This window comes from Anser brachyrhynchus (genome assembly GCF_964034855.1).
Source record: "Anser brachyrhynchus genome assembly, chromosome: 1".
Lineage (NCBI taxonomy): Eukaryota > Metazoa > Chordata > Aves > Anseriformes > Anatidae > Anser > Anser brachyrhynchus.
The window spans coordinates 124,667,383-124,692,091 of NC_137694.1; the positions used below are offsets into that span (position 1 = coordinate 124,667,383).

The 24,709-nt window shown below is 36.5% G+C and overlaps 1 protein-coding gene across 5 annotated transcripts in view; it reads right to left on the reverse strand.

The window, feature by feature from the left end:
• Positions 1-5,049: 5,049 nt before the first annotated feature.
• Positions 5,050-24,709, reverse strand: part of GK (glycerol kinase) — a 34,711-nt gene continuing 15,051 nt past the window's right edge. For 2 of the 5 annotated variants that reach the window (XM_080589554.1, XM_080589556.1), the window contains exons 11-21: positions 24,557-24,624; positions 22,927-22,969; positions 21,979-22,059; positions 20,176-20,254; positions 18,270-18,366; positions 17,673-17,757; positions 14,658-14,778; positions 13,260-13,403; positions 12,229-12,309; positions 10,633-10,719; positions 7,349-7,509 (exon numbers count right to left, since the gene is read on the reverse strand). In XM_080589554.1, coding sequence (XP_080445680.1) covers positions 7,496-7,509; positions 10,633-10,719; positions 12,229-12,309; positions 13,260-13,403; positions 14,658-14,778; positions 17,673-17,757; positions 18,270-18,366; positions 20,176-20,254; positions 21,979-22,059; positions 22,927-22,969; positions 24,557-24,624 — 900 coding nt within the window. In that variant the 3' untranslated portion in view covers positions 7,349-7,495. Of the gene's footprint in view, positions 7,510-10,632; positions 10,720-12,228; positions 12,310-13,259; positions 13,404-14,657; positions 14,779-17,672; positions 17,758-18,269; positions 18,367-20,175; positions 20,255-21,978; positions 22,060-22,926; positions 22,970-24,556; positions 24,625-24,709 lie in introns of all 5 variants that reach the window. The other 3 variants (XM_080589558.1, XM_080589557.1, XM_080589555.1) reach the window with 2 other exon arrangements.

A 24,709-nucleotide genomic window follows, 5' to 3' on the forward strand; every position in this document is an offset into this window, starting at 1 on the left:
AGGAATTTCTTCCAAATATCAAATCTAAATCTGCCCTCTTTTAGTTTAAAGCCATTCATTACTCCTCGTCCTATACCTACACCCCCTTAAAAAGAGTCCCTCCCCAGCTTTCCTGTAGGCCCCCTTTAGGCACTGGAAGGCTGCTAAAAGGTCTCCCCAGAGCCTTCTCTCCCCCAGGCTGAACAACCCCAACTCCCTCGGACTGTATTTGTAGAAGTTCTCCAGCACTCTGACCATCTTTGTGGCCCTCCTCTGGACTTGTTCTATTAGGGTAATAGCTCCATGTCTTTCTTGTGCTGGTGGCTCCAGAGCTGAATGCAGCACTCTAGGTGGGGTCTCACGAGAGCAGAGTAGAGGGGGAGAATCACCTCCCTTGACCTGCTAGTCATGCCTGTGCAGAAGTTGTAGTTCAGTGTAATTGTGTAATTGCTAACGAGTCTTTAGAAAAGTGCTGCACAGAGAGACAAGAACTAAGGACAAACAACATGATAATGAGAATCTGTGCTTTTATGTACTACAAAACCTTTAACATCAAAATAAAAGTTATAAAAAAGACATGGATCCTAGTTGCATATGTTTTCTTTACTAGGGAACATCAGCTCATTTCAAAATCTAGTTAACATTCAAGATTAAAATTCTATAGAGCAAAAGAAATTTCCTAATTAGAGTTTAACAGATATGTTGTGCATTTGGACTATTAGACCGATGTGTAACCATAGTACCAGATCTTCATGACTTTTGGGTGAAAAATGCATAACTTTAGTAGTCTTAGGGTAATTTCTTAAAAAAAAAAAAAAAAAGTATTTCCACATTTTTTTTTTTACTTTATTATTAAAGAGCACACTGTCTTTCCTCATATGTTTTTAGTAATACATATTTGTTGCAAACTAGTTTGACAGTATGATATGCAGCTCATAAATAAGCTGCTCTTAAGCCGATGTTACCTTCCTTTCTAGCATAAGGTAATACAGCTGTGACTCATGTCTTTGCATAAATATTTAAATTATGATTTCAACATTTTCATTTTGAGGATACTGTGCCAAATACTGCTGATAGCTTCAGCGGGTGCTACTTTGAAAGGCAAGTGGGAATAAGTGATTTTATTTTTTAACGAAGCTATTACAGAATCTTCCAACAGTTTCAGATATTCAAGGATATTCTGTAAAACAACACCACCATACTGTTAGGACCTTCAACTATGCTATTGCTTGTTATATCAATCCATTGTTGTGTTACACCGGGTTCTGAACTGCAGAAATTCTGGTAGGTTTCCTCTACCTTTCGTAAGAGCTTGTCACACACACTGAATAATAAAACCATACCTGCCTATTCTAATATACAACATCCCTCATTTGCTCATCAGTTGGGACTCAGTGTTTCACATACTCATGAATAAAAACAGATAATCTATTTCAAGATTAGCAAATGAGATCTTTCAGCACTATTGTAATATGTTTAATCTAATGAATTAATTTATTTAATATAAAGATTTCCTTTAATTAACATTACCAAACACTTAGTAGTTTGACAAATCTCACCCTGTGTACTTTTGTTTGTTGGTTATTATCAGCAGCCAAACAAAAAGCAAGGCAACAATACAAAATGATAGCATGATCTGAAATCCGTTGCTGGGTATGATAGCTCCTGAAAACTCTGAGTCTGAAGTTGCTCAATGAGTTGTTCAATGAGCTGAAATCCAAACAAAATCTCTGAGTGCTTACTTTAAGGCTTATCTACCAGAGAGTCCCAGAATAACGGCATGTGAAGCGGTCTGCACCTCCTTGAACACAGGCGTAAGAATATAAGCCCATTTCCTGCAGGGAGTGTCTTATAAAGGCTTGATAATATGTGTCCTGAAGCTTGACAGACATGATTGTTATTTACAGTATATTAGAGTTACCATCTTGTATTTCCTTTCATAATGAAGGAAGTGTTCTTGCTTATTCCAGGCAGGTCACTATTTCTGTCTTTTCCCCTTTTTTATTGAAACAAAGGCAATTAATATTTGTGTAAGCATCCTCTCAACTGTAAGTTGAATCCTGTTGTCAAATTTTCAGTAATCTGTTCAGCTGTGAGAAAACATGCGAGAAAGATGGATAGGAGCTATGTAGTCGGAAAACAGCAAAAGCACAGAGTAGCTAAAGTGAAATCCTCAAGGATCCTGAAGCTGTTTATGAAGTGGAGGAAATGTGGGTGCTGTCAAGCACTCTGACTAACCCATCCTATTTCCAAAACAAATAGAAGACAACTCCTTTAGTGTTGGGAGGGAAAAGCACTAGACAGCAACAACTGATCACCAAAGCTGTTCTCCTTGAAAGCTCTTTTCTGGCTGCCCAACAACCAAGAAGCATTATGAGGCTATCAGACTCACCATGTTGCTGGCTCTACAGTTCTCAGAGCACTCCATCCCCACAGAACTGAAAAGTAATGATGCAGAAAATCCTCCTAACCAAAGTGTTTGGGATTTCAAAGATAGTCAGAAAAGGAAACCCCAGCTCAGCAGCCCATGGATTTAAACTAAAAACAAACAAACAAAATCCACATACAAAAAGAAATGACATCTGAACTGATGTCTTTCCATCTTCCATTACAAAAATATAAGGAACCCATTTTTTTTTTTCAACTACAATGAGGTGTGGTGTCTTTGGAAGCAGGTTATGCCATGCTTGCCCTTTGGACTGCTTTGAAGCACCTGGTGGTACAATCGCCTATGCAAAACTAGGTATAAGGCTACAATAATCAGGAATCAAAAAAAATCCACAGTAATTCTGCTTAAATTCACACCAGCAACTGCTTAAAAGCTTAGCTCTCAAAATTAAAACATGCAAGAAAATAAGCCCACACAATAGGGCAGACTCCTCCAAAACAGAGATGTACATAAGATAAAAAGTAATAGTGCTGTTTGAGCAATGTTGAAATACAGCTCAGGGTGAATACCGATTCATACAAAGCAATCCACTTTTGTCTAAATAAACTAGCATTTCCTTTTCCCCGACTTTTAATGCCCTCAGCATGCACCATGGACAAACTGCAACCGACTTAAGCACAGACCCATGGAGCAGCTGAGGCTGGAAGGCAGCTCTGGAGGTTGTCCAGTCCAACGCCTTGCTCAGGGCAGGGTCAGCAGCAACAGGTTGCTCAGGGCTGTGTCAGTCAGGTTTTGAAGGTCTCCAAGGATGAAGACTCCACCACCTCTCTGGGCAGCCTGCTCCAGCGTGTGACCACCAGCAGTCAGAAAGTGTTTTCTTATGCTTCAGTGGAATTTCCTGCATTTTGGTTTGTTGTCACTGACACTGATCATGTCACTGGGTGCCATCAAGAAGGGTCTGGCTCCATTGCCTTTACTCCTTGCATCAAGAATTTATATCTGAGCTCTCTCCAAGCTGACCGGCCCCAGATCTCTCAGCTTCTCCCTGTATGACAGACAGATGCTCCAATCCCTCAGTCATCTTTGTGGCTTTTCGCAGGACTTACTCCAGTGTCTCCACGTGTCTCTCACACCAGGATCCCAGGGCTCGACTCAGCTCTCCTGATCTGTCTCCCTCCACCTCCAGTGACACTCTGCCTGATGCATCCCCGTGTGCTGTTGGCCTTCTTTGTTGAAATTCCATGTCCAACCTGGTGTCCAATGCCCACCTGCCCACAGTGTCCAGCAGGGCCCTTTCTGCAAATCTGCATCTCAGGTGGATGGCCCCCAGCTGGTGCTGTTGCCTGGCATTATTTCTTCCAAGGTGCAGGACTTGGCCTCCCCTTGTTGGACCTCATGATGTTCTGACAGCCTGTTACTTCTGTCAAGGAAAAACCATCCCAGCAGCATTCCCGTGTCATTTCTGAGCTTTGAAGGGTGACTCTCCATATTCCTGCCCTTATCTCCAGGTATTACTGATGTGTATTACTTCCAGAAATAGAAGTAATGGCAACAAAGAACAACAACCACCAAAAAATCATACTGGGTTTCTGTCACACCTCTTAATGGGAAGGTATTCCAATAGCTATAAACTCAGGCTTCTTTAGATGGTAAGATTATGGCTTGGATGCTGATGTGGACGTTAAGAATATACTATATTTTATATAGTTCTAATAATAGACTAAACATTGCATAAGCTTTTGTTGAAAAAAAAATCTACCTGTAAAGTATTGGTACTAAGTACACCACGAATGTTCTCGTCTCTTAATATTCATGAAATTTCAGTATGCTCTTGTGGAGTGCAGCTAAGGGCAAGGCCCTAATTTTGCCATGTGAAAGGAAGTCTGGAACCTTACAAGCAGATATTGTCCAATACTAAGTAATAACATGTTACCCAAAGCTTCTGTGCTGATAGAAACAATCAGAAATCATTTAAATATATGACTCACACAACTGATTTTGACACCTGGAATGAAAGACTTTGTAATGACTGTTGATGAAGGCCGTGTCCTTGGTGGAATTATGCTGCAGCAGATGTGTAGAGTATAATTTGGAGCTACATAGTGACAACAAAAACGAGTCTGGCAGGCACACTCCATAAATGCACCCTGCACATGTATGCGTACCCCCATGCTTCTTTCTCAAAAGAAGAGAAATACCACGTGTTTCTAGAATGAAAACACTGCTGGGTGCGCTATTTCATGTACAGTCCCTGCCCCAACTTATAATGACCTTTTAATCTGTGTCAATTACCAAAGAATGGTGTAAGACTAAACACCAGCTGGCCCAGTGGCACCACCACTGTTGTTTGAAACCTTCATCTCACACCTGCGTTAGGACTGTACTCCCTTTCACCATTTTACTTGGTGAAATTTACTTACAGCTTCCTGCTTTTCCACAAGTTCCTCTGCATTCATGAAAATGGGAGGCATTTCTAATAGAACCTCAAAACTGAATAGATCACTGAACACCAGAATGCACTGCTGGATGTATTTGATCCATACCTCTGAGCAACTTAGAGCATGTGTCTGTGATACTTAAAGATGGGGCTCCATTGTTTAATATACCTCAGTATATACTAATGTCTCGTGTAATAAACGTTAATGAAAATGTGTCTGAAAGATAACGTGGAAGAATAAACCGACAGTTTAGATCAATTTATTTATGGCATTTTAATACCAAGTTAATGCATGTCTCAAGTAAGAATTTATAAATCTGGTAATTTATAGAAAAAATAAATCACAGCTTCACAAAAAGCTAACTTTCAACAGTTTGCCCCCCCAGCCCCAATTTACAATATATTTCAACTGTTGGTAGAAAGTGGTGTGAAATTCTTAAAAAATATTTGCAACAGCAATTGAAAATAAAATTATGATATTTACTCAGTGAAAAAGTAATAGGAATTGTGTTTCCCAGTAAAAGATATATCAGAAAAGCAGCAAAAAGTCCTCCTCTTACTTATTATGTGCTACCTTTCCCCCGGCCACATACATCACTGGCAAAGGCAACACTTAACAGTAACCATTCCCAGGTTCAGTACTTCAGTGTTTTTGGCAAGAAGTCAAACTCAGAAGTCCAGTGCTTGAGGTGTATGCTGCCCTTGCCCCGTGTGCTCCGAAGGCTGCTGTTCCTTGGTGTAAGATGGAATCAGTGACAGCTCAGAGTAAAGGTAGGGAGTATAAAGATTTTCCTATGGGTTCATGTTCATTTTTCACTCTTTCTTCACCTCTCCAATACAAACTGGAAAACTCAGAAATTTTAATTATTACACCTCACATTTGAGTTCTTATACAAGATGAGGGATTTGAATGTTGGTGTTGTATTTTCACTTATGCACAAAAATCCCTTCTGTTAAATGTACACATGCAACCACAGGAGGAAAAATGTTCCTTCTCTAACTTAATTAAAAGTCACATTTTCAAAGGTCATTGCACTTGATAATAAAAAGGCAATTAATATGCATTTGATATTAAATATATCATACAGACCTGAACTTCTGTGCAAACCACTGCTTCAGACAAACACATATTTAACATTTTTTTAAAATCTAAGCCTCTAGTTAAACAAAGAAAAACTTTTAAAGAATATTTTTCAAAGACAACATTTTTTTTAAGAACACACAAAAACCACTCCCTTTAACTCCTAGTGCATTTAAACACCTCTTTGTAATTTGTTTTGAGTTTCTTCATGTTGTTCCCACATTTAACCTTGCTATCATTCTATACTGATCCAGTGACATGATACAAGAATACGTTTTCTCTGACCTACCCAATAAGGCTGGCATTTGTCATGCTGTTGGTACAAACACGAAAGCTGAAGGTAAGATTATTGCCTCACTCCTTTACCTGTGGAAGATCTAAAGTTTCAAAGTGGACGCAACTCCGTTTTCACTCCTGTTGCCTGTGAACTCCAATGGCCAGTTTCAGGTGCCAAGTGCTTACAATTCCAAGCCAGGGTTTTGGGTTGTCTCTGCATATTTTGTGACAACTTGCTGTTAAAACTATGGACATGGAAACTGAAAGGGAGATTTTGGTCCCTGAGGTATACTAAATGACAGCAAGAACTAAAGCACTGATATTTAATTTGGAGTGGACCCTCTTTAAGGAAAACTGTTAGCTTCAACTTTCAAATTTTAACAAACAATCACTAAAAATACCCTTAAGCAGGACAACAGAATATATGCAGTATTGGTCAAGAAAAAGTACACCGTACAGAGTAATTTTAAGAGTTTTCAGTTACTGAGGACAAAGAAGCTGTCCTGTGAATAGCATGCTGTATCAAATTTGTCTTTCAAAACACAAAAGGGCAAGAACATGAAGCACGGCCTAAACCAAAACGGCCATTTACTCCTACCTCTTTAATGTACAGTTACAGGACTTAGTGTCTTAAATACTTAAAATTGGCAAACTGACTACATATGCCAGAAGCCAAACCAAACTTTTTAAGTCTTTAATTGATTGTTTCAATAGTGCTCTGTTTACCATATCAGCAACTTTTTCATTGCCAAACCAGTGGCAATGTTTCCTACCGATAATATATTTTGAGCTAGAGATTAAAAGGTTAGTACCATTGAAGGTGTTTCAGACCAGAGGTGACTAAAATAAAATATCTTTGGCAACCACATATGTATGATAGGTAATTCACAGCAGCTGGAAAAATTGTAAGACGTTTACAAAGTCCCATAGTGCATCATTAACTTTTTGCAGTGTGTTGTATAAAGTACCAACCCCTGAAAAGTTTAACTAAACATCTGAAGTCACCTCAGAAGTTGCAGGGTTTTTTATGCCAACTTTCTCAAACAAAGCCATGGCTTGTGAAATTTTAAAGGATGATGGGATATAGTCCACACAAAGGCCTCCAGTGCAGTTGGAGTTGATGGGGAAGAGAGGAGAGTAGTGAAGGGCTGAATACTTAAATTTCAATGTACCACAGGGAGGTAGCTCAGGGACTGACAACAGATGTATTCATGAATGAATTTAGTCACACAGGTAGTATCATCACACTGGTGGTGGAATCTTTTCAAACAATAAAACAAAATGAAACAAACAAACAAAAGTCAGCTGTGTCCAGAGAGTCCATTATGTAGTCTCATTTATCGTTACCTTAAAATGAGAAAGAATGTGCATTAGTAACATAGAATTTACTTTAAACAATTTTAACACAATATAACAAAGCTAAGTGATAGGAAGAATTCAGTATAACCATCTTGTGTTTTCAGTTAATGCAATTATAAATTAGATGAATCTTGTGACACAAATGCAAATAAAAGCTAGCACTTAAGTGTGTGGGATGTGTATACAGCAGAAGAGGAGAAACCACACTAAATAAGATGGGTAAACTTTTAACAAGGAGAAGAATTGAAGTAAGGTACACTGAGCTATTTTTTTTCACGAATATGAGCTCAGTTTTCAGAAATTTTGGAAATATTGCAACTGATTTGTGAACTGCATTGTGATTCCTATATGTAAATTAGTATGCAATTCAGCAGTAACTGTCACAGCACAAGGAATTTAAAAGAAAAACAGATTTTTAAAAACAACAACAACAAAAGGGTACTTAAGCAGGAGGCATATGATATTACTATCAGCACCGATACCTTACTTTGTGAGAATAAGGTCAAAGAACTTTGTGTCTCAGATGTAGCATAATATCCCATTTATAGCCAGACCTCTGGTTTTATACCTCATTAGAGAGGTGCCAACTTAAGCATGCAAAGGCGTTTCTTTAAATTTAAGTCTAATAAAATATAATGTCACTTTAATTTGACCCTCACCTCCCCCAAAAAAGTACAGCTACAGAATATGTTGAAATCTCTCAGGTATCCAGATACAAAAGTAGTGTGAAAGACTTAGTGGAATCATAACATAAGGACCCCAGTTGCTACATACAATTTGCTTTAACAGTGAAATAAAACAAAATATTAACTCTTTCTCCACTGGGGGAGAAGAAAGAAGATCATAAAAGAAAGAGCAAGTAAATGACCTGATTTTGATGAAATTATGAACTACAGTATTGTTCTTCATATTCTGTCATCAGGTTCTGCACGAAAAGGCAGTTAGTTTAGCAGATCCCTAAATGGGTTTTTGCTACGTTAGTGTTCTCTGTTCTGCCACAGCAGATTTTTGCTTCACATTTCAGCAGCTGTAAAAGCATGGCCCAGACCTACACAGACACGTTCGACAACAGCGCTGCTGCCATGCAAGACTTACTGCTGTTTCAGCACATGAAGGATGAATTCAATCCTCTGTAGATTCAATCCTCAAACTTACTATACTGATGACTGCATTGGAGTTCCATTGTTTTGTTAAGAGATAAAATGGAACAAATTAATTAATGGAGTTACAGTACCAAAGTTAGAAGGAAAGCCTGGTCAGCTAGCTCTGGCTTTTAAAAGCAAAAGGGCATTTACCAGAGAAAACGTCTAAGGGGGTGGGTGGTGGTGGTGATGCAGCCCCGCTCCAATCAGCAACACAGATTCAATATGTCCTAACATGTTCTACCCTAACACAGATGAGCAAAACTACAAACAGTACATATCATCACTAATTCCACTCTTGCTTAGACACCATAATTAAAAAAACAACAACAAAAAAAACCAGGAAAGTTAGAAATTTCTTGCAACTTCTCCTGTCCCCAAGCTTACCATGTAAAGAATATAACAAAAATCCTCAATTGTTACTGGTTGAAAACAAGGGCAAAAAAGGGCTCTGAAGGCAAGAGTGAGGAGCCAAGATGATTTCCACTTGTGGGGCAGAAAGACACTGGCAAGCTTAGGGAAGGGAGAAAAAGATCTGTTTTTATGAATTCCCATTGTGTAAGTTTAGATACATATGCAGGTTACTGATTAGTTGTTTTCACAAAGCATTAAGCCTGGAACTTAGGTAACTTATCTGCCCTCTTGATATTGATCTTCCTATTATTTTAGGCATCCCCCATGTGCTCGAGAACCTGATCTGGAATTAATATTCAAGTTGTTTAGTTCAGCTTGTTAAAAATTTACCCACTTATTCACAGTTGGTTTTATGTTATATTTCATAACCAAGATTGTTCTCATTCACAGATGTATTTCAGAGTTAGTACATCAATGTCAAACCATTTGTTCAGTGTGATTTTTAATCAGCATTTGTTTAGTTTGATTTTAGTTCTCCTATAAGCTCAGACAGTCTCTTCCATGCAAGGAAAATTACTATTGAACGGTTAATTCAGGCTGTATGAGTAGAGACAAGCATTATCAGAGGAGCATACTAAAGTTCTCAGCTGTCTAATTAATACCCCACCCCTCAGAAAAAAAAAAAAAAAGAAAACTAAACAGTAACTCCAGAAAACCTTACTAAGAAGCAACCATGGCTATGCTGTAAAATATTTTACTTGGGAAGAAATTTTGAAACACAGTGGCAAAGAACAAATGACATCAATACAAAACTTCTTACCATACAAGTAATCTTACTACAATGTCTTACTGCTAGCATAAGTAACTAACACCATCATCCATCCATATTAAGAACTTTCTTTTAAAATAAAACATATATTAATAGGTTGAAGATGCACCTTCATTGCATATGCACACAGTCCCTTTTTCCCCAGTTTTTGTAGGTAGGTTTATTGGTGTCTCTTCTCTTTACAAAAAATGAATTCAACTTATCCATTAAGAGAAAAGTACTAAAAGAACATTCTGTAGATTAAGCAGATGAAGATTCCTAACCATACAATAGCTTCAAGGGTGCCAGAAAAAAAAGATGGGGGAGATACACAAAGCCTTTCAGGGACAGAAGAGAAGTCTTCCCTTTATTTAGACCAGATCCTCTAAATAATTTAAAACGTTATGAGAAGAAATAAAAGATGAAGGATGGAACCGTATTCTAATTGCAATGCGCAATGTAATGCAGGCAATGCAAAACTCTGCTAGGCTGCTCCAAACTATCCAAACTATATTCTGTTTATAAACTGTGTACAGTCGGCATAGCTAGACAAAGGGAGAGGATAGTCCAAGGTTTCACATGCATCTAACAATTATGAATTTCACAGCACATAAAAATGAATTCAAGAAGGCATTCTTTGTTCCCTTAGGTTCTATGTGACTAAACACCCTTAAACACTTGTGTGCATGAACAACAAAAAGCATCAGTCATTTTTGCTCAAAATAAACAGTGGAATATAAAAAAACCCACAACACTTAAACTAGTGTAGACAACTTTTAAAGTGATCTAGTTCAAATAATAACTAACCTGAGACGTACTTTGCTCCGATTAACATTACCATGCTACTCATAATAAAAAAACCCAAGGGCAGACTACAGAAGATACTAGTGTCACCTGATGTCATCGAGGGGAAGATGTTTCCAGTCAAGCAAATCAAAAGAGAAATATATATATAAATTGCAATATATGTGTTAAAAATCATATGAACAGCAAAAAGTAACAATTGCAAGAAAAAATAAAACAATTTGCAGAAAAAAATAAAAAAGTTCATGCAACCCCCCCAAAATAATTCAAAACAAGCTCTCAATAAGAGTTCAAAACCAAATTCCACTGTTAGAACTATCTAGGTGGAGACCATTTCTAGTATTCTCCAATCTTAAATGCTCCTAGCAGGCATAGGACAGTTTCAAAGCTAGAACTAAGAAAATTAGCATTCTTCCCCTGGTATTAAAGTGGATAATCAGTGAGGTCAAGTTTTCATAAACATAACCCTTTTCACATTAGCTGAAGAACAAGATCTAGTTTTATTTTCTGCAAGGCAGATATTCTGAGCTTCAAAAGGAAAGAATAATAAATAATACACACATCAAGCACTTGGGATTTGGGGACACATAACAGAATTTAGATATAAGGCAATTAAATCATGATGCATAATACTGAAGTGAATCTTGTTATTCATGATAAATTACCAATTTCCCTTCCAAGCATCCTTGAGAGAATTGTTTGTATAACTACACTGTTAAATAAAATACTTACATCTACATACAGGATGATAAGAGAAAAAAATTAGTTTTAGCTTTCATCAATAAAGTAAGAAACTTTATGCAGCTTGAGGGCTGCAGCTGTGGGTTCTGGGGATAGGGTTACATTCTGAAGATTCTTAATCTTTTCAGTAATTTTTCCAAGAAAAGTGAAATGAAATGGAAGTTGTGTGCTGTAGGCTGATTCAGGCCTAAAAACTTATCCTGAAACAGTGCTAAAATATAAACTCAAATTATAGATCATATAAGACTGCAGACTATTCAAACCTGATAAATGGAAAAGTCCCCTACTTCAAAAGAAACATCTTTTTTAGTCCCTCAAAGTGTATGTATATACTGTGTGAACGATAGGTGTATGCAGTGCTTCCCTTTATAACTTCTAGCTCTTAGTCCTTGCGAGTCAAGCAGGTTTTGATGTAGTTAGCAATCTCTCCTTCCTATACAGCAAATAATAAAGCCAAGATACAGCAAGAAAAATCACTGGATGAAACTCTCCTCTTTTTCAACATGAGTATAAGAAAGTTTATAAAATTCTTGCACCATCTTCGAATTAAGCTGTATCTCTTTAACAGGAAAGATTTTTTTTTTTCTTTGTAAACCATCACCATTCTGTGGAACCTACAGTTAGTCTGGATTTAATGTCTTATGTTTTTAGAGACCTACAAGATATTGCTTGTGTCCTCCTTTCAAGAGGAAGACCTATCTATATCCTGCTTTGTTTCCACAGTGTTTTTAAGTAATCATTTTCAAATCATCAGAATAGTCAACAGATAGAATGAACAGAAAAGCTCACCAAACTCAAGATTAATTACCTAGGCTAGTTAGCTAATTAATATTTGACCTGTGTTAATGTCTGTTTTACCGTTTGAAGGAGCTTCAGATGTCTCCCAGCCCATAGATTTCATCACGGCTTTCTTCCATCTGGCATAGCGATATTCACTTTCTGAAATAGAGAAATCAGCAAACAGAAATGTCTGTCAGTGCCTATGAATACAACTACAGTATTAAATAAATGTTTTGAATTAATTAAAAGATAAACCCTCCAAACAACTAAAATAACACAATTATGCACAGTGACAAGAAATAAACTTTAAAAACAATTTTCTGCATGTTCTCCAATTAGAAGATATACAAGTAGGACAAAATGAAGCAATTGTTATTCATGCATAAGCCCTTCAGTGTTGAAAATACTGTCTTGAAGACGGGATCATAGCAGTAATTATAATCAAAATGGTAAGACAAAGTTCTTTACAAAAACAAGAAGAAATAATTGAAAAGGCAAAAATGTCATGCACATGGATTAATTATGTCAAGTATATGCTTTTTGTTTCTAGAAGCATTTAAGAATGATGAAAAAGTTAACTAAAAGAATGATCAGTGTAGGCTTTTTAAAGCCAAATTAGGAGTCTACCAAAAATACTCTCTGTCCTTTCTACATCTGTGAAAACTCAAAAATGCACAGGAACTTTAGGAGACATCTTTCTCAGTAAAAATCTTTCAATATTTCTTTGATTTTACTTCCTGTAAGCCAAAAAAAAGCTATTAACTGCAATGCCAGGTGACAAGCTTCTTTAAAAAAGTAAACCAAACCAAACCACCAGAACAACATAAAAAACCCCATCACATTAAGTAAACAGTTGACACATTCCCTGATGGAGCTATGTTGTTTTAACCTTTTTCCAGTCCTACTAGTCAATACATGAACAAAACTGCAAGTGGAATGCACTTTTTCCTAAACCTAACACTACTAAGCTGATTTTTAACATTTTTGAGGATATTTACATACAGCTGTTTTTATACTGGTATGTCAGACTGCAACAAAGAATAAACCTGATCTTTTGAACATAAAATAAAAGAGTTCACAGGTTCCTGCAGAACATTAATGGGCTTTACCCTCTGGGTTGATCTGTGGTTCAAATCGTTCACATGTCACTGCTGTCAAATCTCCAGGATTCAGACTCCAAATTCCAACTCCTTCTGCAGCTCCTGCTGCCATAGCAGCTCCTAGAGCAGTTGTTTCAGGCATTGATGGCTTTACTGAAGTAAATCAGAGAGAAGGCCACGATGCTTTTTACTGAAAGTCAACTTGATGATATCAGAACTCCAGACTTACATATGTATCTAGAATGACACATATTTTCCTATGGCTGTTATATGAGCTTCCCTTAAGTTTACCAACTACAAACCTCATTTTATTGCCATTCACATGATTATGAAGTTAACTTCAACTATGAGTCTTCCAAGTCTTCGAAATACCTCAGATAACTGCTTCCCTCAATATTGAATAGTGGGTGGCACCCCTGTCCATGGCAGGGGGATTGAACTAGATGATCTTCAAGGTCCCTTCCAACCCAAGCCATTCCATGGTTCTATGAATCACGTAATTGCTCATTTTCATACCATGTGCAAGGTTACTGACCACCACCAGTTTCCTCAGAGTACTTCTGTTAATAATATGACATTTTGTTGTCCTCTCCCTCCCCAAAGCAGCAATTACTGTTTTAGTAACCCATGTTGTTCTCCTGCTCCAGTCACTTTGTTATTAAAAGCATCTATATTTAGAAAAGGCATCTTAAAAGAGGTTACACAGCTGTACTTACTAGCTGGTTTGCCTTCCACAGGTGCTATAAAAGACCAAACCACCCCCAAGATGTAAATCTGTGCCATTAACTCTACAAATGCCTGCTTTTCTCCTTCAAGAGGAGAATCCCTTAAAAGCAGGTTTTATTGATCACATCCTTTCAAGTGCTAGCTATGAAGCACTGACAGTATAAGCCTTGTGCATTATGTCTTATTAAAGGCAAACTATAGTAACTCTGGAGTTAAAAACTTTCCACTGGCTTGCTATTGCTGAAGTGGCTCACAAGTTTATGTAGAAGAGCAGTGGAGGTGCAAAGTTCTGATTTATCTCTGAGCAAGATTCTCAGGGCTGACATGTTGCACGACAATGTAAATTTCACTGATTTTAGAACTGTTGGACAGTTAGATATTGATCAGACAACTTTAATATCATCACAGTGCTACAATATTTCAACATGAGAAATGAGTCAGAGATGCTCTAGGAAAATGAACCTCAAAACTTGATGCTAGACCTAAATACTTTTTTTTCTGGAAACAAAACAAAACCAAAATACACCCTTCCCATCTCCCCCCCGAAAAAGCAACATTCTCAGCACTAAGAAAAGCCCAGCAAAAACAACAACAAAAGGCATCAACAGCCCTCGTTAGCCATTACACATGAACAGCGTTTTCAGCTTTAAAAAGAAAACAGGAGTCATAGTTTTGTCTTACCTACTGGAATACAGAGAATGTCTGATTGGAGTTGCATGAGAACTTTGTTATTGGTCATTCCTCCGTCTACTTGCAACTGACTTAGTGGTATCCCACAGTCCTTGTTCATCGCATCTAAAATCTGAAGAGCCATATATGTTACAATTTAATTGCAGAAAAATCTCCAAATGCAAAACATTGATAAGTCAGTGCCTGCTGAAGAGTGTTAAGTAGGTAGGTCTCCTTCCCTGTACATCGAGAGGCCAAAAAGGAGGTAGTGACAACACAGTTTTGCTTAATATACAGCAAGTGCATTCAATTTATCACAGAAATCCTAGTGTAGGAAATGTTTCTCTATACCTAGCCTACCCATTGCATATATGGTCTGAGAAGAACTTTGGGGAAAAAAAGCAACTGATGACCACTACGAACTTCATTAAAGCTAACGAGGAAGTACACAGCATCATCCTACAATCATCTATTACATGGAGAATATTGTTTTTTTAAGGTTTTGTAAAAACAGTCAATTAAATGTATCATTTACATCTTTTAATGTCATTATATAATACTTGATGATAGGCATTAACTACTGCAGAATGATTTTTCTGTCATATTGTAAGTGTGCTTTTCTCCGCTCTAAATAACATAGCAAAATACACAAACAAGAAACTACAGTGCATTCTATGCTATTCTGCAGCTCACAAAGTACCCAGTTATACAATCCTTACTTGGAATTCAACATGTTTCTATAAACGAACAAACGGGTAGGTTGGTAAAGTACAGAAAACTATACAGAGATGGGTTATACAGTAGATTTTATTTATTCCCAGAAAGTAAGTCAACAAGGAACGAAAAGCATTGCCACACGATAAATAATAGTTAAAAATTAGAAGGTAAAAGGCCACCTTTCATTGTGGCAGAATCTGTACATGGGTCTGCACTGTTCAATACATTATAAATAACCAAGAATACAGGATATATAGCGGAGCACCAAAGTTTACTGACAGTACTAAGCTAGTACTGCTCCCTACACCTTGTTTTCTTCACATGTATCATTTTATACTCATCTATACCGAATTTCACCTGTTTTTTTTTTTTTTAACTATTCAGAACTTCATCAGTGCCTCTTAATCTTAGCTTTACATATACTGCTGAAGCTCTGATTTTGTTTATTACTCTGCAAGAGCATGTTGAATCATACTACGCACTCAGACTAGAAGTCTAAGTGCAAGATATAAGTGCATAGTATGCACTTAGATTAAAAGTTTTTGACTTTGACTAAAAAGCAAAAAGAAAGATAGAATCGAGGAGGTGATGAAGAAACAAAACAAATTATGATCATGCTGCTGCTATCTCTATTGTAGCGTAGTTAGATTAAGAGCAAGGTGTGCAGCAACTGAAAAATGACTTCTTTTTCCATAATACTTTCTGAGAGAAAAAAAATAATGTAACGGGTCATCTGTCTGCACAAGGAAGGAACTTTTGGGAGAAAAAATGAACAGAAGCTTAGAAGAACTGGATGGCACAAACAAACAAATAAACAAAAAAAACAATGAATAGGAATTTTGAGTCGTTTCCTGAAGGATACAAAAGACTTACATTTCAAATAGAATTAAACCAAAATGACTTTGCTTTTGAGAAGACAAAAATAACAATGTGTCTTGGAAAAATGTGTGTTTTCTGCACATCTGTAGGACTTAATCTACTAATTTAAGCATGTCCAGAGACCTAATGAGGCACGCCTACCACTGTGATATAAGTACATTGACTAAAAAATAAGGAAATAAGGAAGAGTTAGATAAATTCAGTTAGTTTCACCTTCAGGTTTGAAAGCTTTATTCCTCACCCTGCTACACCCAGACACATGCCATCTCTTGTTACATTTGCTACAATCCTCTGCAAGTCAGCTGAGATAATTAATCCAACAGAAAAATAGCCCAGCAAAACAGGGATAATTTTTTGCTGGAAAGATCATTGAGCTGTCACGTGAGATGGAATGGATGGGAGGAGAGACAAGGAAAGAGGAGCAAGAAAACAAACCAGGCTATCACTTTAGTTCGCTGTAACTTTACCCTGACTTCTAGTATCAGAATTAAGAGCTTGCTATTTCCAAGCTCCTTCCATGACTTTCAGAGGACTCAGAGGCTGTTAACACAGCTTCAAAAGCAGATGCCTTGGTGAAGTTTCTAGCTGTCTTTTTTCCACAGGAGTACTTCTTGCTTTACTCATTGTTGCTACAGAAACAACAAGCTACTTTCCTCATCTCACACAGTTTCAGGTGGGTATTATTTTAAAACACATAAGTTTAAATAACATAAATTTAAAACATGCAAACATATTAAGGTTTCACTGTTACCCTTTGGGGGCTATGACTTTCATTTTGTCCTGTGTTTGTACAGAACACAAGAAGCATAAAATGCTAGCAGATGGTGATATAAAGATTTTAATGCTCAAAACATACTGATATCAAGCCCTTTGATTTGGTTGAAGGATTAATTTATTGTGTGAGAATGTAGGTTTGCTTTTGCAGAATGCTGACAAATGCAAAAAGAGATGTGGGCAAAAAGTGAATGCAGATTTCCCTGGATATGTTTGGTGCTCTCTTGATTTAAATAATTTTTGTTCTTATGGAAAGCAACATCAGCCATATCTGTCACAGCAGATGATATAAAATGTAGTCTCTTCTGTTGTAGAACCAATACAGCATTTCTGTTATGGCACTGGCCTTGTCATTTTACTGTTTGCATGTTCTGCCTCTCATAACAGTCATAAATATGTTCACCTTATTTTAAGCGCGGATAAAAAGTATAATTGCCACTCCAAAATAATGTACCACCCAGCCAGATCATTCTAGCTAAGTTCACAGGAACAAACCTTCAACACTAGCATCATGTAAAGAAAATAATAGCATGGAAGTGTGATATGAAGCATCTGATCATCTTCATTGAATCTTTTTAATCCTCTCTCTTCCCGAAGAGTTACAGTCACTGTTCTCATACTAATTTACAATTAATTTATGAATTAATTTGCTTTTACCTCTCGTGTTTGAAAGCAGACAGCTTCTAGTGCAGCAAAGGCGATGTGTTTTTTATTTGTAAACTGAGTAAGGCCACAGATAATACTGTTGAATAGAGGAAAAAACAAAAACAAACAAAAACAAAAAAACAACCAGAGTTAGAACATACATCTTTACTAGAAAATCCTAGACCTAGGTCTTCTAATTCAAGTCTCATTCAGTTCCATTGTATAAGGACTGCTTCTTAACATTAAAAAGCTGGTTTCTTTTTAATCTGAATTCCCTCATTTTTGTAATAAGCTGTTATCATGACAAACCTTTCAGTGTCCCAAAGTTTCCTGGTCCAAATGTTTTCTGTGCCCCTCCCCCTCCCTTTTTTTTTTTTTGGGTGGTGGTGGTGATTAGGATGAGTAGCTGAGTCAGCTCATCCTGCTTCTCCCAGTAGCAGTTGCTGTTTTGAACAGATTAAATACAAAACAGAAACAATGGTTGCTTGAAGATAAGTCAGAGAATGTTGTATCCAGACACACCAAAGGAAGAAAAAAAAAATCTGGTACCTGTAAGGATTTGTGACATAATTTAATCTTTCTGCAAATGTAGTTTATTCAGAACCTTACCCCCTTGCACTGGGTTCCCAGTACGGTGCATACAGTCCTGAAAATGCTGGCACAAAGTAGCAGCCATAAGAAGTCCCCGCTTCTGCAGCCAGTTTTTCTAATGCACACACAAACAGTCTATATTTAGCTTTTTACAACTGCACCAACACTTAAAAATGACACTTAAAGATGTTATTAAATAGGGAAAATATTCAGAATATGTTAGGTAGCTACAAAAGCAATCAAGCCATGTACCATTAGAGTATGCAACTAACTGCCACTCTGCTTCTCTTTGACTAGCTGTCCATATCCAACAATATAAATGGAAGATGGGGCATGGGGGGCTGTGGTAAATGTAAAATCAAACTCCAGAATCATTTACTTGATATTCTGATCTAGATTCTGTGCGGTTTTCAAAGGGTATCCTGTGGGTAAAGAATGTTACCTTCAAAGCTTTCCAAAAGGTCACAATTTACTTGCATTTAAGCCAAGGCAAGAAAGTGAAACTGGATCAAGACCAAAGGGAGTTAAGAACTAAATTCCGATTAATTTCAAATGGATTTAGAGTTCTAAAATCTCATCTTAAGAATACAATCACATCCAACTACAAGAAAAAGTGAAGTTTCTTAATATCTGAGTAGTAACTTCAGATATCTGAACTCCTCAATATTAAAACGTATAATTTTAAAAGCTGTATTAAAACAGCCAAAACTACAGAAGTTAATGTGCAGCTCCTTCCTGTAACAAGAAAGGAAAGTAGATTTTTTTTCAGCTTTTGTAATTTTCATGTTTGCATTGATCAAAGCAGAGCAATAGAGAAGAAGGTTAGGGAAACTTATTCAAAAAGTCTTCTAAAATGGTACTTTCATACAAATTCCACATAAAGGAGTGAAGGGAGAAGGAAGGACATCTTCAGGGAAAAAGAAGCAATGACTGAGTCCCACATGATTTTAGCAACATTGACAAATTAAAGTTCTTGAAGTTCCTACATGTCAAAGGTCTAATCAAACTTGTGAAGCCAACAGTTACTATAGTGTTTCAACAACCGGCTAATTCTAGTGACAGTAGCTTATGTTCTTCTATATGGTCTGTCAGGCTTTCTCATAGATTATTGTTTTATGAGTTTTGCTTAGTCTCTGAAGCTTTAAGTCAAATTTGAATTGTACTTTTTCCACTTTTCAATAAGATATCAAATTATTAAAAAAAATGTAATGAGTTACTTTACAGTCCAAAATCTTGTTATATCAGTCACTTTCAAACTGTTACAGTTGCATGTTTCTGATTTTTTTCCTTTTTCAAAATTTGGTATATTCCTAGTTTTTATGTCACAAACAAGCTTGCTTTAAGTTCAGCTCATGCAGAAAACATTAGCGACCCAAATACTAAAGGATTACTGTGTTCTTTGCCGAAACAGACTGCCATCATCCACAATTTTTTAAGAGACAGCTTTGCAAACTGAGGTCTCTGCATCAGTAGATACAAACCCTTCTACATAAATCATTGCATACTTAGAGCCTCAGGTTGTCATGTCTGTGACAGGAAAGAATATGTATGATCTAACATGCTTTGGGTTCTGTAATAGAGACTTAAACACTCTTGATTCTGGAAAACAATATTGTACAAAACCAGGATACTGTATGTCAGTGCAGTATCTTCCTGAGTGTGTGCTTGCTACAGAAAGTTGGCAAAGGGTTTCAAACACCTTAGTGATATGCTGTATGAAATATCGGTGAAAAATATCAGTAAGTAGTGATTTCATGGGTGCAAAACAAATCGTTTGAACACAGCAAAATATATGCATCTTTCAGCTTTTCTTTACTTGAATATTTTGAGCTTTTGTTCAACAATAAAGCAGTTGTCAGAATTCAAAAATTTATCAAGACAGTTGACAACTTAAAATTAAAAGCTCCAAATTGCAAATACTCACCTATTTCCTGTGAAGTCTTAACGATACCTAGATTGTCCCTCAGCCAACGAACAACGGCACCAGCTATTGCAACAGATCCCTGAAGAAAATAAAATCACTATACTTGCATGCAATTTTTCCATGGAGGGGAGTTACCTAATTTCGTGAGCAATCTTCTTGGTCTCACTAATTTAAGGACAAGTAGGTCCAGTAGCCTCAGCCTTCTTTTTATAACAAATTAAGTTTTTTATGCTTTAATTTTAAAAATAAGACTAATTATAGCTACAGCCTAAGTAAAAATGCCCAGAGAGACAGAAAATGTAGGCATTTTCATTTGTCAGTAAAATTCCTCTATTGCTTCAGCAAATGGCCCTGAATGGTTCCATCACATCACAGATGAATGACATGGCTCCCATCTCACACCAAAGTACAAATGGACTTCTCTACAAGACAGTTTCAAGTCTACTAGACTAAGCTTCAAGTAAACTGGAAGCAGCATTACATTTTCATTCAGAGCCATTGCTATAAGGGAACAGGGGTGTTTTCTAAACAGCTAGCTATTACAGTTATAAAATAGAGGGATGATTAAAACAAAAGGCTAAAGCCACATTTCTTGCCTCTCTGCAAAGTGTCTTATCCACTAAATTGTAGACAATTCTAGCATGGATGCCATAGAAGAAAGAGCACTTAATAGCTTTGGTTGAAGCTATTTCTTCAGACAATATCATTAACGACTTGGAGATGAGGAAGAAGCAAAAGTGTGCATACAGAAGTCTGAGCAAGTGGAAATTAAAATCACTCTCAACACAGTTCCAAGTCCTTTCTTCAAGTACCTGGACTAAAACCAAAACAAACCTCTTACACACCTTCATAAAGTGAAACCCCCAAAGTTGCCAGAACATGGCAAATAAAAAGCTCACCTTTCCTTAGGGAAGGAAAAGGAAATGAGCACAACCTCCCACATCCTGGTAATTGTAAGCCACAAATTATTTTCCCAGAGAAGAAAATCCTGTGTGTTGTCTTGGTCTGTTTGACATGAAAAACATAGGCTATCTTCAAAAGCTCGATTGCAGCAGGCAATTCAGTACACTTCTTGAAAGTAACTATTAGATCAGGCCCACTGAACAACATAGATGGAAAAATATTCATTCTACTGATCCCAAAGAAGCTTTGGTGCCAAATATGTGCCAAATGGCTCCGTGCTTCAGAAGCAGAGCTTTAGAACAATGAAATCTTGAGTAAGAGTGAAAAATCCAGTTTTCTACAGAATTTGGATATCCTCAGAGTTGTGAGGAGAACTGAGGAACTAAAGGAACTGGAAGTAGGAACCTGATTTTGAGGTAGGTAAAAAGGGCTTTACTGTTTGATGAATCTTGTCCCAGAAATTTAGCTTAGATTTTTAAGTTAGAAGTAAAAAACATTTGAATGAAATAAGACAAAAGACATCTAGTCATGTTTTTTGTTAATAGAGGATAGTTGATAGTTGAAACACTAGTACCAGAACTTCCTCCTGTTTAAACTCAATCTTAGTATGAATTTTTGTTTATTTATTAAAGATTTAGAAGACTGTGTAACTGAAAAAGTGTTTCAGCCATTATGCCAAGAAATGCAATGTAGAAATATTTTTATTAGATTAAGTGATCTAGATTGGAGGTAGGATAACCAAAACAACACACAAACGTTGAAGCACACAAGATACAACAAAAAGCTATTTTAATTTCTGTGCAACTGAATAATTTCACTGAAGATTACAGAAAGATACTAGAAAACAGAAGTAAACAAAAACATGTATCGCTACAGAGAGGAAGAAATTACTGTACTTACTTCTAGTGCATAACAAACAGGTTTGTCTCTGCCCAGTTTGTAAGCTATTGTGGTTAGAAGACCATGCTCAGAAAACACAGACTAAATAGGGAAAGAAGAAAGAAAAGGTGAAGCATGAATACAGGCAGAAAATATTTAAATCGGCATATGCAAATGATAATGAAGAAGAGACAAAACCTTTACTTAAAAAAAAAACATATATATATATACACAAAATGTTTAAACAAAGTAAATTATTAATGACTCTACAAAAGTTACATAAGTTTAGTCAGGCATTGGAATGGGTTGCCTGGGGAGGTACCATCCCTGAGAGTGTTTAAGGAAAGGCTGGATGTAGTGCTTAGGGACATGGTTTAGTGGGTGACAGTGGTGGTAGGGGGATGGTTGGACCAGATGATCTTGGAGGTCTCTTTCAACCTTAATGATTCTATGATCCTATAAACACCAAAGATAAAACCCTTGGACTGCTGGTTTTAGTTCTAATTTCCACAAGCTGCCTCAGATCTTTCCAGACTCTCTATAGCAAAGAAATGGGGCTCTTCGAGAGATATGAATGGAAAGGAAGCCAAAGCTCTGCATTATTTTTTCAACTACTAATAGAAAGAAAAATGTGAAAAGAAGAAAAAGAATAGCCAAGACAAGGAACAGAGCATGTGGTTAAGTAACACAAGACTCAGCACTTTGTGGGTGAGGTTAAGGAACATACACAAGGGAAAAGCAGGGAACTTGCTATGAAAAGTTCATTTTGCAGCTAGGATATACAGTCTTACTGAAACACGTTGAACAGATTTTTACTTTCTGTTCTTTCATATTTCAATATTCATTTTTCCTTACGTCTAGCAGTGTAATTGTTGCTTATAAGTTTAAGAAATGTTAATTTACAGTTGTGCTCAAGTATTTAACTGAAGAGCAATAAAAACAAGTGAAAAATTAAAAAATGCAACTGACCTTCTGACCTGTATTGCACAGCAAGAAACATCCTGTTCCATACCTAGCATGAAAGCAAAGAAAAGTTAAAACAAGGATGTTTGAAGGATAAACAATTACTGCAATTCCTGAATCCACAACTCCTTTGTGGAGAATCAAGACACCACTTTTTTTTTCCCGCATTTAAGTTTATGTTAGCATTAACTGATGACAAAATCATCCCCCCCAAATTAATTTAAATGCAACCTGAAGCTGAAAAATCTAGACCTACACCTCTCTCTCTGGTTATTTCTTGTATAGTACTTATCATGGAGCAGATAGGGCCAAAAACTAAACATGAATTCATCCTGGGTGGCAGTGTTTACTTATTTCAATTTAAGATGATTATGAAAGCCACTTTATAAAATAAATATTTCAAAACATCAAATTCAAACTTTTAAAGGTGAAAATTCAAGACACTGCATTCCTGCCACAAAGAAGAGGGTTTTATTTAAACATACTTAGTTCAAATATTTCTAAAAGTGGCATGTTTCTCATTTGAAGACCACGTCACATGTATGTGTGCATACACACATACAAAGACACAGTTTAATAAAAGGAATACAATATACTCATAATCCATGCTAATTTATTCCAACTAATTATTAATTCTCAATATTTTTTACACCCTGAAAAAAATCAACAACTTAAACATAGTACTGAGAAAGTCCTCAGTTATATTTGGAGAGAAAAAAGATAACAATACTACAAATAGGTTAAACATTCTCATCTGTTATCTAACTTTTACCATTTTCTTTAGAAGTTTTTTTTTTTCCCCAAAAGTCTCTCGTGTTATAAAAATGTTTTTATAAAAATACTTTGTGACAATATTGCTTAGAACAATGTTTGTTTTAATAAAACACAAGGCTACCAACAATTAGATTCGTGTACAAATATAAAAGATAACATGAAGGTTAATTTGCAAGAAGTACAGATTATTGTGCAATTAAATCTGTGAAAGTCCAGAACTCTGTATATTCCTACATGCTCTGTTAGGCACACAATTGTAAATGAAACAGTAAGTCATTTAAGCAAAGAGCTTTTCCTCAAATGAATGTTTGATTACACCATTTGCCTGATTTAACTGATCAGCTGTTTTAAACAAGGGAAACTAAGAGGCTGAGAGCTAGGAAAATAACATTTTATAATCTCCATATTGATCTAGACACAGAATGAAAACTAAGCACAGCAACCTAGAGGTTGCCTTTTCCTATCTAGCAATAGTCTGTTTTTTGTCATTGAAGTCTATGCAATCTAACTTCCATTGCCTGTATTTGTTTAACTTTAGCTTACTCAGTTTACATTACCCTAGCAACTGCTATAGTCGGTATTTTGGAGAATTTTAAAAGGAAAAACCTTCTTTCACACAGAGGTATTTCCTCGCAATGACTTTGTTCCAAAGTATACCTCACAAACCATTTCACTATTTTCCCTATTTCATTCAGAAGTCAGTACACTGTTTATTTTGTAGGTCAACACAGTCAAAAGGTAGAGCTATAGTTATGTCATAACTACAAAAGTATCCGGCGGTTAGGTTGAAAGAGAACATAACACTAAATTCAAAACAGAACAGTGACCTACTGTTTATCTTACAACTTTCATCATAACTTACGTGTTTTTTGCCTGCCCATCTTGAAAACACATTTGCCCAACAAGAGCAGCAGACTGGTCACCCAAGCACTGAAAAAAAAAAAAAAGGAATTTTTTTTTTAGCAAATGTCTGCGCATGAATCGCATTCATGAACAAGTACATGAATAGATATAT